Raw genomic sequence first — 17,495 nt, 5'->3', positions numbered from 1 at the left:
GCTTTGGCCTCTTTTTCACTGCAGTATAACATTCCACTGGGGACACTATCCCATAGGAAACGAAGGCAATACATGCAAGGCCATCCTCTTACATAAACACCCTCTTACATGTATCCTGGTACCCATGTGCACCTATTCTCTAGGATATACAGCAAGGCGTGTTCCTGTGTGGTCTTTTAGCAAAGTAGTTGCCAAATTATTTCTGGATAGCTAATGCTAAGACATGCTGACCCACTGTAAACAGGGTTTTATTGTAAACCTTAGTATTTTAGACACAATGTAAAGTATTTTCATTTAACATGTATCCATCTACACACACACACATACACACACACACTCATTCACACACACTGAACCCCAAAGGGGGCCGGATCCTTTTGCAGGTGGCATGCACATTCAGAACTTTGAAAGAATGACCCAGCAGGTGTCTCTCTCCCAGAGGCCCTTTAGTTTCTAAGGGAAATGAAATGAATCACACAAGATAATCTTGCGTTGAGTCAGTCAGAGACAGGAATCTCTTGGGGACGTTTGTTTCCATAGGGCCTGGTGTCCCACACGCTGGTGAGAGCATGTGAATTGTGAAGAGTGTGGAGCCTGCGTGACTGTCAGGCCCTCCCCCCTAACTTCCACGCGACACCGATGTAAGTGATGATCCTATCTAATATCAGCTTTCTTCCTGTGATCTGTGAGGGAAACCTGTTGGTCAAAGCACCACTCGTTCATTGATTGGACAAATTGGGATTGGTTATCTCTTTGAGAAAGCCCGGGTTCTCTACGAGCTGGGATTGCCAGCATCAGTACAAGAGGGAAAATGTACATATGTAACTGGTCATATGCGCATGCAGATGACCACCATCTGGCTTTTAGAGTTACCATCCGTAGTCTGGGTAGAATTGTGCGTCTAGGTCTGTTTGCTTCAGCTGTTTAACTCTGATTTGTATGATGGTAGCGATTAGTTGCATTAAGATCTTTCTCGTTTGGGTGAGGTGTGTTGGCTTAAACTGTGTTTGGGCACACCGGGGATGTTCATTGTGATTTCCCTTGACTGAAGGGCTAGTGATGCAGTGACGTACTCCTCCAGCATGGCGCCGAAAAAGTGCTCAGTGTTAACCAGCTCGGAAATGCAGGGCATTTGACTTAATTGTAAAAGACAGTTTAAATTACAACAACGGATCTGAAATGCCTCTTACATCTGTACTGATTAGCATGCATTACCATTCAACCAGAGGCAACACAGAGAACTTCTCCGCTATACTGGCATTTGAAAAGAGTTGCATAATATTGTTGTTTTTTTTTTTTTTTTAAAAAAAACACAGTTTACAATAGTGAAACACACTTCTTTAACTTTCAAACTTTATTTAAACTTAACGCAAAATTATTTAGACAACTTTGATCTGGGGCTTTGTTCCCCACCCCTCTCCCCTTGCCCAGGCCCAACCTCCCTTGATTAGGAGTCAGATTCATTTATCCATCTGGTTGTTCATTCCATTTTGTAGAGTTTAATTCACATCTTACAAAAATTTCCTCCTGGGCTGGGCGGAGTTGCAGGTATTCCTTGTTTTCTGAGCAAAATGTCATTCTGAATAGAAAAACACAAAGCAAGCGAGGCATTAAGTTTTCGGTGCAGCTCGTTGGAGTGTTTCATCTTTTGTCAAATATTTACTCAATTTAAAGTAAGGCATGCAATGCCGTTTCTTTAATTAGCTGCTCATGTTCGCAAATATTCTCATAACTTCAGAGAAAAGCAAAAACCCAAGGCAGTGAAAGCATGCATCTTAGGCGTCCTGGGGCTTTGAGCTGGGGCGGTCTCAATTCCGTAGGAAGGGGACACGGAAACTGTGGTTTCTTTCAGGACACTGCCAGGACTCCGGGGCACACGCTCTCGGTTCCTCAAAAGCAGGCGGAAACCCCCAGCTTTCCTTCTTTGCGCATGCTCCGGGCATCTCTGCCAGCATGCACCTGGCTCTCGGTGCATCTCTTTATGGGTGCAGACACAGGCCACAGGGAAAACCCGCTAGGAGTTGAGTCTCTCTTGGAGACCAACTGCTAGACTCTGACTAGTCTCAAGATGCTATCCTATGTTTCTACTTCCAATTGGATGTGTTTAAAAGAAAACAAAAAGTCGCAGAGAATTCTGCTGTCTGTCTTTGTTCTTCTTTTCTTGCTTCTCAGGGCAAGCCTTTATTTACTAAATGACAAAATTCTTACCAAGAACAGGTGGATGTGAACACTGCCGAACTTGGGCATCTTTTCATGGTGTGTTAGCCGATCACCTTTTATGTCCTGCTGTAGGATCAACAGGTTTGCCCTTCTCTCCACCCTCACACCAGACCCTGCTCATCCTGGCTTGGTCCCTTTGGGGGAAAGGAAGCCACTCCACATTAAATCCCACCCGACTGCATCACTTAGCCTTAAAAAAAACAACAAATGCTGTAGTTAGCTGATTTTCCTAGGAAAGGAAACAGATTCTGGAGGTAACCTAGGTTGGGGTGGGGTGGGGGTGGGGAGGGCAAGAAGGGTGCACAGGTGTCATTTTGGGTGAAACACAGGACAGTCATCCACCAGAGAGAGACTAGCAATCAGAGGGGAGGGCTGGGTAAGGGAAGGAGTGTGTGTGTGTGTGTGTGTGTGTGTGTGTGTGCGTGTGTGTAAAAAGAACACGAAGTCCAAAGCCTTCTAGAGATTCTGCAAGGTTGTGTGTATGGGTGTGTATGTGTGTGTGTGTGTGTCTGTGTGTGTGTGTGATATTGATAAGTAGCCTACACAGTAGAGTACAAAATTAATGATCTGAAATGTAAACTTCCACCCAATCCACAATTTCAGAGGTTGTTTTTGTTGTTGTTTAAGTATTGGGTTTAATGTTTGTATCCTGTCTTCGGGTTTTTTTTGTTTCTAGAAGATATCAAAACACTGGTAGCCTCATGCTTACTTTTGGCTGGAGAAACTGAGTCTCAGAGAGGTGGCGTGATTGCCAGAGATCCTCCGATGGTCAGCAGTGACGTCCACATTTGAGTTCAGAACTGACTGAGCTGTGCTGAGCTCCCTGGGAGCCCCACCAACCTTCCCACAGCCTCACGGACCCCCCTGGACTGCTCTTCTCCTCAGATTTCCTTCTGAACTTCAGGGCTGACCAGCAAAAGAGTGGTCCACAGAGTAGCAGCATCAGCATCACTTGGACCTTGTTGGAAATGCAGATCACCCTCCTACCCCCTAGACCTCCTGAAGCAGGTCCTGAATTTTAACATCATGCCCGGGTGGTTCATGGGCACATTAAATTTCAAGATGCACTGGGATGGCGCGCCCCATTAGCAAAATTGATGCCCTTGATTTTCCTTCTTAGGTTCTGGAGTTTCTTTATACCAAGAGGCACAGCATCCATTTGTCTGGCATTCCCCAATGGGACTGCGTCTTGTGTGGTCATAGAGCAGCATCTCAGTTCTTATTGCTTAAACAATAGTGTGTCCCCAAACCCTAAGAAGGAGCCCAGTGGCATAGTGGTCACACGCTAACCGCAAGTTTGGCAGTTCAAAATCACCAGTGGATCCCCTGGAGAAAGATGGGCTTTCTACTCCCGTAAAGAGTTACAGTCTGGGAAACCTACAGGGGCAGCTCTATCCTGTCCTGCAGAGAGGGTTGCTCTGAGTCAGAATCGACAGAGAGTTGGGGTTTTGGTCTGGAAAACCCTAAGAAGGGTTTTGTGGGCATATGTGTTAATGTCTAGTCCTGCAACTCTAACCGATGAGAGTAAGAAACACCAGATTATTGGGGTGGGGGTCAAGATGAGTGGATGGAGCCTTGGTGGCTCAGAGGTGAAGTGCTTCAACTGCTAAGGGAAAGGCTGGCAGTTGAAATCCGTCTGGTGGGATTGTTAGGGGGGAACCCTGGTGTTCTCCTCCTGTAAAGATGGTTGGTGGTGGTGTTAGGCGCTGTCGGGTCAGTTCTGACACCTGGCGATTCGATGGACCACAGGACGAAATATTATGTGGTCCCACGCCATCCTCATAATGGGTCTTATGCTGGAGCCCATTGCTGTCGCCCAGGAAACCCTATGAGGGCCTGGCTATGTGCTCTCACGGGCTGCTAGGCATTGGAAGAGCCTTTAGCACCACCACCATTAATGGGAGCAAGAAGGACCTCTGTGGGAAGTTTGATGGGTGGGCCACCCGTGAGCAATGTCAACCTCAGTCAGCTCTGGCTTCGGACAGTTATTTGCCATGTCCATGAGCCTCAGATCAAATGCAATGGATGTGTATAGGGACCCAGCCCCAAGCCTGCTGTGCAGAAAGAACTCCATCAGTGCCAGTCCCTCCTTTCCCTCGTCTTCGGCACTGTGTGGGCTGGCACCCATGGAGAAGGGAACTCGCAGAACACAGTCGTGGTGAAGGGCCTCCAGCACAGAGGCGCTGTTCTCCCACTAAGGAAACTCTGGGGGAGGTGGTGCTGAGAAGCAGCACCCTTCCACGGAGCCAGAATGGCTAAGTGTGCCAGAGGAGAGAGTCATTGCCTTCCCCCACAGTGATCCCGGGGAGACGTCTGTGGGCAGGCGACACAGCAGGTTCTTCATAAGTGCCAGCAATGAGCGTCCCGGGGAGAGAACATTGTCCTACCAAGGGATTCAGCAGCTGTCAGTTAGCCCCCAGGCTGTCTCCTTACAGTGGAATTGGAGGTTAGAGGCTCCCGTTTCCCTTTTCCATGGAGGGCAAACCAACGGGAGAAATGGACTTCCCAACAGAGGAAGTGCGAGAGGATGTTCCAGTCTCCTGGATACAGGGGAGGAGCTAGGAAAGAGTTTGAGGAAGGGTAGGCTCCTCTTTTCTCAGAGAGGTGTGGAACTGTAGACAAACATGGCATCCTGTGGTTCTGCTGAGAAACCCGTAGGAACTGCTGCAACACCATTCTTTTCTTTATTCCCCCTTCACCACCCCTTGCACCCCAGATCCCAGTCTCTACTTGCCTGGGACCTTTGAGACCAGGAGAGAGGTTCACGTACACACAGCAGGGTTCCTCAAGTGCAGCCTACAGCCGACTGGTCTCAAAGTGATCCAGATCATTAATGCACTTGGCTACTCACAAAAGGGTTGGAAATTTTTCGAAAAGGCTTGGGATCTACTTCTGAAAGATCAACTGTCGAAGACCCCATGGAGCACCGTTCTGACACATGTGCACAGGGCCATCACGAGTCAGAGTGAACTCAAGAGCAATGGCGCCTGGGGATTCACTGATCCACATCAGAATTTCTTGGGGCCCCAGTGAAACATGTTCATTGCCAGGTTCTCTGATAGGGTGCACTGATGCAGAAGCTCTGTCAGTGGGTCTGAGAATGCTGCCCATGGCATACGCTTCTCAGTGGCTCTTACACAATCTAAGATTTAAATGGCACCATCACAGAGAAGGGTCAGTTGACACCTTGATATCGTGACCTGTTGAAAAGATTTCTCTGGGTAAACACTGAAAAGAAGATGTCACATCCAGGTGCTTGTCCCTCCTAGTGAAGTCCTCAGAGCAGCCCGATTTCACCTGGTAATGTTTGTGAGGCCCTGGGCTGACAAAGTGGTTCTTAATCTCTGGGGGCAGTAGCCACTGGCCATGGGAAGAGACAAGCCTGGAAACCAGCAGCCCTGGGTTCAAATCCTAGTCCTTCCATCTAAAGCCAGGTAAATTTGGGAGGATTCCTTCATCTTTGAGCATCTGCACTCTATCACCTGGGCATAATAACAACCACTTCACAATGACCAATACAGATGATAATCAAGTCTTAGATTGTGAGGATGCCTGGCATACGTAAGCATGGAAGATCTGTTAGTAGGGGGTTGAGTCAATAGTCACCTTTGCTGGGTTTCTCCTGCTTTGACTTTGATGGTCTTCAGGAGGAGCCCTGAGTAGCTGGTTTTTGTGCCCCATGGGATGATGGTCTGCATGGTATTCCAGACGTTCAACCATACGGCACTGCTTTCCCACTTGAGCTTGATCATGGTCAGCTCGCCAATATCAAAGTCCAACGTGATCAGAAAGGAGTAGGTCTTATTACTAGTAATTCCTTCGCCCCTTGAAGATACAAAGGAAACCAGACGTAGTCAGTTTACTTGTAATAGCAAAGCAACACGGAGGCACAGCCAGGGCAGGTCAGCATTTGTCTGAGCTAGAGGGGGTGGACTTATTTGCCGTTTTCCTCAACCCGGTGTTCAAGCGAAACAGAGGTAACAATAGGGGTGCCAAGGAAAAATGGATGTCCAGATGAAAAGGATTAAAAAAAAACCATCCTGTTTCATGTGTTAGTCGACCATATATATTCGTGTATAAGCCGAGTTTTTCAGCACAAAAAATGTGCTGAAAAACTGGGGTTCGGATTATACACGGGTTAGTGGTACTCCTAGGTGTAACATCTCACTGGACCCCTCACCCCCTCGAGGTAACGGGAAGAGCGTCTGTTATCTCGCGGGTGATTCCATTTCTCTGCTCTTCATTCAAAGCCCCGCTGACACTGCAGGGCTTTGAATGTTTGTTTACTCACATCTAACCAACCAGAGCCGTCCTATGATGTGGACGGCTCCAATTTGCAAAAGCACCCATAGTGATTCACTTACGCCGGCAGCTGAACTGGTAAGGATGTCTCTGTGGCTGCGCTCTGTCTCTCCCCTCTGGTCTCTGTGTTAATTCACATCTGCATCCCCCACTCGTGCGGACTCCCCCACTCCTCCCCGCTCACACGTCGTGGGGGGTGGGGGCATTACCATGAAAGTTCTTTTTCAAAGTTTTGTTTTTTTATCCTATTAGAAATTGATACTCTTGAACCAAAACAAAAACGCCGTTCATATGAGGTTGGTTTCAAAATGGAGGTTGTGTCAAGAGCAGAAGAGAGCAATAACAGTATTGCAAGTAGGGAATTCTGTGTTGACGAAAAGCAAGTGAGGGAGTGGCGGAAAATGAAGGCTGACTTGGAACAGATTCCAAAAGCTAAAAAAACTCGTCGTGATTTAACGTCTTTTTATGGGGCTCTAGAGAGTAAATTGCATAAATGGGTTATGGAGTGTCGTCAAAATGGTTTCTGTGTGACATGCATGGGAATCCGCATATGGCTAAGGATGACAAATATAAAGCACGAGGCATTGAAAAGTTTGCTGCATCAGCAGGATGGTGTACCCACTTCATGAATAGGTTTGGCCTACTATGTTTGGGACAAAGAACAAAGATTTCCCAGAAATTGCCACAAGACCTTGAAGAAAAATTATGTCATTCCAGCCATTTATTATAAAACAAAGAAGGATTTATAATTATGACCTGGCAGATATTGGGAGTATGGATGAAACTGCCATGACTTTTGATCTTCCAAGCAACAGAACTGTGGCAAGTTTAGGAGAAAAAAACATTTTCCTCAAGACCACAGAAAATGAAAAAAAAACAACAACCACTTTACAGTTGTTCTATCATGTTTGGCTAATGGAACTAAGATGCATCCTGTCATTTTTAAAAGAAAAACTTTGCCTAAAAAGACCAATTTCCCACCAAGAATTACTGTGCGTGCATGTTAAAAGCTGGATGGATGAAGATGGAACAAAAAAATGGCTGGAAGAAATTTGGAACCGACGACCAGGAGCTGCCTTTAAAAAAAAAAAAGCCATCGTTACTTGTTTGGGATATGTTCAGAGCCCACCTATCAGATGACATAAAAAAAATTGACAAAATCTAGTAAGGTTACTTCAGCTGTCATTCCAGGTGGGCTTACATCATACTGCAGTCTCTGGATGTATCTTTGAATAAGCCTTTTAAAGACCATGTGTGAAGGATGTGGCATGAATGATGTCATCTGGTCAAGCCCGACTAACAAAAGGAAGAAATCTCATGAAGCCTGACAGAGTTAATAGCAAAGTGGGTTCGAGATGCATGGGAAGACATTCCAGAAGACATGGTGCGACGTGCCTTCCAGAAATGTAGTATTAGTAATGCTATGGATGGCAGTGAAGACTGTGCTTTGTATGAAAATGACAGCAGTGATGGTGAAGACGGTGATCTCAGTGAGGGCAGCGTCTATGATGACCTCACACCAGCTGAAACTCTGCAATGGGATACGGATGATGATGAGGAATCCAGTTTTGAAGGATTTTAACTCTTTATATTTTAGCTTGGTTGCTGATTGAGCTCAGGGAATAGTACTCTTAAGGTATCATTGTTGATACCTTATTGTTTTTGTTGAACCTATTTTCCACTGACTGTGCTGGTTTACTAATGTTAAATGACTTGTTGTCCTTTGATTTATTTCAAATAAATATTTAAATACATTACCCCACTGATGTCTCAATTTTTAGTCATTTTATTTTCATTTGTCTTGATTATTGAAACTCACCAATAGCTTCTGCATTTTCCACCCTAGGCTTATACTCGAGTCAATCAGTTTTTCTGGTTTCCCAGGTAATAATTAGGTACCTCGGCTTATGCTCGGGTCGGCTTATATTCGAGTATATACGGTGTTTACAAGGTTCTGAGAAGTCCTGCCATAATGAATCTAGTTAACTTTGTTTAGCTCAGGTTATTTCTTCTTTACTTTTAGCTAAATAAGTCAGAAAGAGAGACGGGTAATGTTTTTCGGGCATCTGCGTTCTCTGCGGGTTTGATTAATCTAGTAAAATCACATCATGCTCCTTGCCTGCCCCCCAGGAAGATTTTTGCTTCCACAGAAATAAAAATTTCCATTAAAACAGCAAAGCAGAGAAGTCATAGAAAACCGTCCATGAAAACTTACACTGATTTGGAGCAAACATTTAATGCAGACTCAAGTATAACTATCAGCTTTATTCACTAGCCAGCTGTGCTCACAAGACACGCAAACACCCCAACACCGACAGAGCTGCTGGAGGCCTTTGCCGTGATTTAGAACCGTCCCCTGGGAGTGGGATTTGGGGGAGCGGAGAGGTCACACTGGAGCCCTGGTGGTGTCATGGTTATGAGTTGGGCTGTGATCTGCCAGGTTGGCATCTTGAAACCGCCAGTGGCCCCACAGTACCAAGATGTGGCTTTCTACTCCCGTAAAAAATGAACAATCTTGGCGACTCCCAGGCACAGGCTGCCCTGTCCTCCAGGGTTGCTATGAGTCTGTATTGCCTGGATGGCAGGCAGTCTGGTTCTTTGGTGTGGAGGTAACACTGGATTCTGGATGAGCTGATGACAGTGGGTCCTTTGCTCAGCATATCCCCTTCCTTTCTGCAGAAGGCGAAGAGCCCCAGCTCCTCCCAACAATGGTCTAGATCAATGGTTCTCAACCTTCCTAATGCCTTGACCCTTTAATACAATCCCTTATTTGGTGGTGACACCAACCATAGTTATTTTCATTGCTACTACTTCATCACTGTTATTTTGCTACTGTTATGAATTGGGCGACCCCTGTGACAGGGTCGTTCGACCCCCAAAGGGGTTGCGACCCACAGGTTGAGAACCACTGATCTAGAGAAACAAGCGAAGGCCAGGGCCCTGCTATCTTGGTATGGAGCACCCAGCGCATCTTGTGGAATGACCAAATCAGGCCAGCGCATCTTGTGGAATGACCGAATCAGTCCATATTCAGGATTGAACCGTGTCCCCTGAAAACGTGTGTTGGACTCTTAGCCGCTATCCTTGTAGATGTGATCCCTTTTGGAAATATAAAAAGAGCAGAGCAGATGCAGCACATTCAAAACACATTGCTGTTGAGTTGATGCCAACTCATAGTGACCCTAACGGAGACGGTAGAGCGGCCCCTGTGAGTCTTTGAGACAATACTCTACGGGAGTAGAGAATTCCTGCTTTCTCTTGAAGAAAGTCTGGTGGCTTCGAACTGGTGATCTTGTAGATCTCAGCCCCACATGTAACCACTCTGCTACCAGGACTTCTAGACACAGCAGAGCAAGCACAAGTGGGGGGAAGGTACCTGCCACATGGAGAGTACCAAGAGACACAGGAGCATGAGGGCTATAGAAACCTGGACACGGCTTTTGCCCATACCCTCCAGAGTGACCTTCCCTGGTCATTGGCACCTGAATCTGGCCTCCTAAATGGGAGGAAATAAATTGCCACTTGCTGATGTCATCCACTTGGGGGTATTTCTGTTACAAAAGTGCCAGGAAGCTAAGAGAGGGATGCAGGATAGACGGGAGGGGCTGCCAGTGCTACCAGATTAAGAATAAAATGCTATGCTGAGAAACCATTCTGATTCTCCTGAAATCTGAATTCCTGGGGCTCATAGCGTTGGGGTGACCATCCAGGCCAGTGGTGTCCTTGAACCTTGAAGAAGAACTGATTTCTCAAAAGGCCTTTGAGTCAAACAGTGGTCTAGATAAACTGGTAAGACCATTTTTGCCATCGGTATTGCGCTCAAAGAATTGAGTTCGTTTTTGGGAAACAGAGACACCAAAGGTAGGGTCAGAGTGAGCGGTTTGTTTTAGGGTAAATAAATCATTGTTTGAATTGCTCTTCAAGAAAGAGCTGGGTGAGATTCTCCTTGACTGGCCACCCCTGGTTACCCTCTGCTCAGCCCATGTTGCACCAGGCTCATCACACACACACACACACACACACACACACACACACACACACACACACACACGCCATGCTAACAGAAAGTAGAATTAGGGTGGTCCTGAGGAGGGGTTACACAGTGTGGGCAGATGTACGGGTTGAGAAGTCATTTGTGTCTAAAAGTCTGAAGGCCTGCTAGACCCGGGAGCGGGGGGAGAGGGGGGGACAAGCATGTCGTCGCCACTGACAGAGGCTCTGAGCGGCTCATACTCACAGGGTGATGATGGGAATTTGCGGCGTGTTCTTTGTTCCAAATAGTGACAAAGTCAATGTGGGTTCTACCGGTTTCTCAATTTGGTTGATGAATTGAATCTTGAGTTGGTAATGATAAACTAGAGAAAGAGAGAGGGACAATTAAGCAGAAATTGTAATTAAAATTCTAATACGCATACCATTTGGAAACGAAGCGGGGGAAAAATGTACATGGATAGATACTAACATGTTAACTTGCCTTTCTTTTTCTGGGAGGTAGGATTCTGAATGTTTCTTTTTATGTTCTTCTCTTTGTTTCTTTGTATTTTCTAAATGTCTAAAGAGGAGTTAGATTGTACTTAAAATATAATAAGAGCACGTGATGTAGCGGGCTACCTGAGCGGTTGCTACCTGCGAGGTCAGCCATTTGAAAGGAACAGATGCTCCCAGGGAGACAGACCAGTCTTTGTATTCCCACAAAGAGTTCCAGTCTTAGAACCCCACAGAGGCAGGGCCACCCTGTGCTATAGGGTTGCTGCGAGCCAGAACAGACTCGACGGAAGGGAGACTTTTAAAAGTGTTATTTAACAAAAGAAGGCAGAAGAGAAGGGCTCATCCAGCCTAGGTGGCATTCTCGGGAATTTAGATAAAAAGCCTGCAGGAGCATATCATATGTCTGGCAATGATCCCTTTTTGTGAGTCAAAGGATATCGTACTTTTAGATCCCTGTACAGTAAATAATCGGAGTGACCTTTGCCCCAAGTCCCTTGGAGGTAGCTTCCAAATCTTGGGAATTTCCTGAGTTCTTGGAGAGCCTTTACGGTCCCTGGTGGACCCTTCTAGAGCTCATGCTGACAAAAGGAAGAAGGATGGAGATGGACATAGTCGCCTGAGTAGCAGTTTGGAGCTTCGAGCCATGTGGTCTTGGCTGGAGGTTGTATCTAAGCACATTTAAGGCATCCAGCCCAAACCAGGAAGCCTCAATAAAACACTCAGCAAGGGTGACAAAGGCCTCAGGACATAAAGTTTCACCCAGACCCCTCCCTCGGCTTCCCTCCCTGTGCTCAGCTTTGTTTTCTTTCCCTACAATCATCCTGAGAGCTGTGAGTCACTGTAGCCAACCACTAAACCCCACGGGGTAGGGGGAGGGGTGCTGGCTGGTCAGAAGTGAGGGTGGCCCTGAGGATCTTGGGCTTGCATGTGCAGTCCTGGACAGACCTGGCAGTGTGTGAGTCAGTGTCCTTAATCTTTGAAGTCTGGCCTGACTCCAGGTTGTTGCTGTTGGAAGCACGCCATTGGTAGCGCTGACGGAAGCAACTGACTGCTACACTCTGTTGCCCCTATCGGAGGTGGCCGAGTCTGAGTGGGGTCTGCCTCTGTGCTCTAGGGACCACGCCTTTGCATTCTGGGGGCAGATCTTGAGAAGTAACTCTGGAGAATTCAACAAGCACATTTCCCAGAGGAAATAAGATAATTTTAGCTTTGGGACTTGCGTCTAAAATGTTCTGTCTTATCAAATGTCCAGAATGTCCTTCTGCTGGGTTGATTAGAAGAGTATAGTCCATCTTATTTTTCTTTACCTAAATACATTCTATGCTTAATTGATAAAAGCAAATTGCTTCCCCCCATTCCCCAAACCAGGCAGGCACCATGTGAACCCGTCATACTGCATAGCGTCATTTTGTTCCATTCTAAGGAGTCCTGGAGGTGCAGCGGCTTACAAATCAACCTGCTAACCACAAGGTCAGCAGCTCAAAACCACCAGCTCCTCCGGAGAAAGACAAGGTTTTCTACTCCTGTAAAGAATTACAGTCTTCCCCGCACCCCCCCAGGGGGGGTGACTAACAGAAATGAGGGTGAAGGGAGACAATGGACAGTGTAAGACATAAAATAACAACAACAATATATAATTGTCCAAGGATTCACAAGGGCGGGAAGTTGGGGGAGGGAAGGGGAAGAAGAGGAGCTGATACCAAGGGTTCAAGTAGGAAGAAAATGTTTTGGAAATGTTGATGGCAACATATGTACAAGTGTGCTCAACACAATTGAATGATGGATTGTTATAAGATCTGTAAGAGCCCTCCAATAAAATGATTAATTGAAAGAAAAAAAAAGAATTACAGTCTCAGAACCCCACAAGGGCAATACTACCATGCCCTATAGGGTCACTCTGAGTCATTATTGACTCGATGGCAGTGAGTTTTGGAACAACTTGTGTGGTGGGCATTGTGGCTCTTATGAGTTTCATGGATAAGAAAACGGGCTCAGAGAGACATAGTCATTTGCTCAAGGTCAAGTATAGCGGAGTCTTTGCTATTCACCTCCCCGAACCTACTGCTAAGGTTCCTAGCTGGTCCAGGGCTCAGCCCGCCTTGTTCCACCAACGGTCTGTGAGCTCTTATAAACACAACCCCATCTCATTCCAAATGGCCAATGCTGCACAGACTTCTGTTGCTGTCACCCTATTCTCTAAGTGTGGGATTATAAGAGACTTTCCCAGCTTTGTCTCCTTCAAAGACACGCCAAACATTAGAGGCTTTCTGCCAGCACATGGTGGGAGGTCAGATGCTTAGAGACACCCTCCCTAAAGGCAGTCAGTTGCCAGACAACTACCTGTGGTGGGCCCACTCCATGCTGTGAAGGACAATGGGCTACTTCTCCCAAAAGGGTTGTGACCATTAGTCTGGTCCCTGTAAGTGGGGTTTGCACCCTACTGATAATGGTTTCTATGGAGATCCAGAGAACAGGTCAAATAATTCAGTGACATCCAAAGTTAGGCTGCCATCCTGAATCTAGTGTCCGCCCTTCTTGTCACATGCATACCCCAAATCCCTCCTCTTCCTATTGTGTGTATACCCCTAGATCACCCCCCTCTCATTGCTGTATAACCTATAGTGCAACCCCTACCTGTGATGCATGTCTTTATCTGTAATTAGGGGGCTTGCATGCCCTCCTAAAGGTATATAAGCCTGGGTTAGTAATAAAGAGTTCTCTCAGGCTCCCCTTTTGGCCTCTCTTGGGTTCCCCTCTCCTCTCCTGTCCTCACTCCCCTGTTCCCTTTCCCCTTGTCCTCCTTCCCCTCCCCCTCTCTCCTGCCCTCTGGTCTCCCATCTCCACGTGGACCACCAAGCGGGGCTGAGGTGAGCATGCTACCATGAAATGCGTCTGACTCCATTATTACAATCTCTTTTACATTTCATGCTCTCTAGGACTTTATTATAACCTTTATATATTTTAACCGTACAATTGCACTTATCAAACCCGGGATTAGTTTTGGGGGGCTGGCATTTCCCCCACATGTAAGAAACTGGGTGTCTTAGCTCCAGGCTTATAAACAATTTAAAAAATTTTTATTTGTTTGCTGGTGATGGCGTAAAGCTTTATGTTGACGTCATACCGGAGGAAGTCGTGGGAACCCTTGAATTTAGAGGCAGCCGGTCAGAAGGGAGGGTGGCTCTGAATGCAAAGCAAGTGTGAAGTCTTGGCAGAGGGCAGTCTGGAGGCTAAGGCGATAACCACCATGCCTACCTTCTAGGGTTATTGATGAAAACTAGAGAAGAAGCAACGGTGACATGTTTCTGCAGTGGGTGCCTTGTGGTAAGCAGTTTGCGCTCACTTAGCCAGCACAGAATTTATCTAGGTAGAAATAGGGCAAGCTCCTCTCTGCCGACTTGTAGATCGTGCCCAGGCTCTTGGGAAGACTGGTGTCTGCGGGGGCCAAGGATGGGGGATTAGAGTTTGCCAGCTGTGCACCCCGCCTTCGCCTTCTGGAAAATGGTCACTGCGACAGTGCTTTGTATAGAAGCTTTCAAATTGCTTCCAAATTAGGGTCCCCTCCCATGGGTGACAGGGCAGAACTGCCCCGAAGGCTTTCTCGACTGTCATGAAAACTGATGGCTAACCTTTCGTCTGCAGGGCTGCTGAGCGCGGTGGACTGCCAAGATTTTGGTTACCAATCATCACAAACTGCTCGCACCCACAGGGGCCTCCCCTCGCCCACGAAAACCCAACCCAGCCAGGTGCTATGGCGTGGATTCCGACTCACATGAAAAGCCCACTGCCTTCCGGCCATCCTAACTCAGAGTAATCCGCAGGGAGCAGAACTAACTGCTCCTTAGGGATTGATTCCAAGATAGTCAGTGGTGATGGGAGCAGACAGCCTCATCTTCTTCCTGTGGACCACGCCCTTTGTGCGGTGAGCCGCCCAGTGATTAACCCACTGCCTGTCCCACCAGGCTCCTTCACCTGGCCCATAGTCAGTGCTGCTCACATTCCTGAGAAAAAGGGCAATCTGCTGGCGGGGGTGGGGTGGAGGTGGGGCTCAGATGTCACAATGAGTATTCACAGCCAGCAAGATGAGAACCACCTCTGAAATGCATGACCTGCGTTGCCAGCTTTGACACTGGCGAATTCCTACTGAAAACCACAGACAGCGGTGAGCAGCCACCGGATCATGCCTCTGTGCACGCAACATCATCTTCATGAATCAATCTACCAGCCCCTGGTGGTGCCCTTTCCACCGGAGGTTGGTGAAAAGGACACCAGCAAACTTAGCAGCAGCTGTTGTCAACATACCAGCTGCAGTGCCTGGGTGTGCCTGTACCGCTGGGTTCCCGGATGGCTTACACAGCCCCACCCTTTGGCATACACCCATCCCCTCCTCTGGGTTTCCTGGTGGAGTGCCTCATGGCTTGGGTTTCCTTAAAGCGGCTCTCTTTGAAGCACCAAATGACGATGCTTACAGATGCCCATCAATGACCGAATGTGAAGCGTGGATTTGCAGCCCGAGGACTTTCTGCCTAAAGCAGGAAGGCGAGCTCCGCTAGCATTTGGCACCACTCACGGTGTCCTGGGTGGACAGCTGCTCACAGAGCCAAGTTTGGACTTCAGTGGCTTGACGTCTTCACGACTGTGAGGCTGTGAGTGGGAAAGAGATGGATGGATCAAGGCCCAGGGAAGGTCCCCAAACTTGTGTCACAGCAGTAGCGGCAGAGCTTGGAGCCTATTATCCTACACTATTATCCTACACTATTATCCTACACTACCCAGTGTCTGCCAAGGGAACCAGGAGTGCTCTAGCAAGAATGGAGGCAAAAAAGTAAAGGCTCTGCAAGGACACAGGCCATGGGCTTCATGGTGAGGAGGAAGGATGGTGCAGACAGGACTGATCTGGGGCTATTCTCTGAGCAACCAGCCAAAGCATCTTCCTGGACACTCAAGGAACGCTCATAGCACCTAATTGTCAGCCCACTTTGATAGGTATTGGTGGTGTAATGGGTTATGTGTTGGGCTGCGAACTGCATGTTTGAGACCACCTGCTCCTCCTTGGGAGAAAGAGGAGGTTTTCTACTCCCATGAAGAGTTCCAGTCTTGGAAACCCACAGGGAAGTGCTACCCTGTCCTATAGGGTTGCTGCAAGTCAGAATCGACTTGTGAGACTGTGCTCCAGCCAGTGCCTCTGTGGATAAATAAGTGGAAGTGTATTGATGATAAGCCTAAGTAATAACAATAGCTAATCTTTATGGTGTCACCTGCCGGGTGCCATAAAGGTGCCAATTACCACCTGCCAGGCTTGACACCTGTTGTCGTATGTAGTCCTTACAGCAACCTCAAAACGATTGTGATCTTACTGTACAGAAGAGCAAACAGAAGCACAGAGAGAGTAGGTGCCTTTTCCAGGATCACACAGCTAGTAGGTAGCATAGCTGGGATGGGAGTCAGATTCAGAACTTAAACTCTTAAATACATAGGGCAAAGAGCTTTACGCACCCTGCGCAAAAAAAAAAAAAAAGTTAACACGTGGGAAAAGATTTAAGTTCAAAGGCAGCATAATAGAGTTATTTATTTTAAAGTAAATCACAAGCACCCTTAATATTTAGCAATAGAGGGAGAATAGTAACCCCAATGATAATGACTGTTCAGCGCTTTGCTATGTCCCACCTACCAATCCTCTCACATAATGACCTCATTTCTTCTTACGACAACTTTAGAAGGGCCTTACTTTAACCTCCCTCATACATCACTTTACAAATGACGAAGCTGCAGCTCAGGAAAAGGCAAGTGACTTGCCCAGCGTCATGCAGCTAGGGCTGCAATTAATTAAAAGTCTGCTGATTTCTGAGTTCATGTTCCCAATCACGTGATACACTGTTATGAAGCCATTACAAGATAAATTGGGCAAGATTTCAGTTCTTATGAAAGAAGGGGTGGGGTCAGAGGAACTCAGCCAGAAGAAAAAACTGAGTATTTAGTGTGAGATCAATTGCGTAACGCAGTTAGGCATAAAAGTAGAAGAATTCACCAAATGATTCACAGTGCTTCTCTCTGGAAAAGGGAAAGAGATCATTTTAATTCTCTTCTTTGTGGGTTGCTGCCAGTTCCATGTTTTCTACAAGAAGCGTGCATTCTAATTAGAATCTGACTGGAAAACACAAGAGCTTCAAAAAAGCATTTACAAAGGAAACAGAAGCTGTGGTCTGGGCTTTGGACATCTGGCAGCCTGGGAAGCACAGTCACCCCTGTGGCCCTTGTCACCTCTTCCCAGGGGCATCCTTGTCAATGTCTTATCTCTTGGAAGGCAGCTTGGGCCAGAGTAATGCTGTACTCCTACAAATGCACAGCCTACTGGAGCTTACATAGCCTACACAGCCTCCATTAGAGGAGCGCTTGATGGGCTCTTTGTATGAAGAACAACGTGGAATATGTAGTGTATTAGACTGCCTAATTGTGCGTAGGAATAATCATAAAACAGTTGCCAT

The 17,495-nt window shown here is 47.0% G+C and overlaps 1 protein-coding gene across 1 annotated transcript in view; it reads right to left on the bottom strand.

Annotated features, from left to right (window-relative positions):
* Positions 1-1,464: 1,464 nt before the first annotated feature.
* The window catches only part of LIPC (lipase C, hepatic type), a 35,058-nt gene continuing 19,027 nt past the window's right edge, over positions 1,465-17,495 (bottom strand). Inside the window, exons 7-9 of the mRNA XM_075532310.1 lie at positions 10,760-10,877; positions 5,827-6,045; positions 1,465-1,579 (exon numbers count right to left, since the gene is read on the bottom strand). Of these exons, the coding sequence (XP_075388425.1) occupies positions 1,465-1,579; positions 5,827-6,045; positions 10,760-10,877 (452 nt within the window). The remainder of the gene's footprint in view (positions 1,580-5,826; positions 6,046-10,759; positions 10,878-17,495) is intronic.

The sequence above is a fragment of the Tenrec ecaudatus genome, chromosome 14, assembly GCF_050624435.1.
Source record: "Tenrec ecaudatus isolate mTenEca1 chromosome 14, mTenEca1.hap1, whole genome shotgun sequence".
NCBI classification, from domain to species: Eukaryota; Metazoa; Chordata; class Mammalia; order Afrosoricida; family Tenrecidae; genus Tenrec; species Tenrec ecaudatus.
Note: the sequence above shows the minus strand (reverse complement) of the source record. Positions and strands in the feature narration are given on the sequence as shown.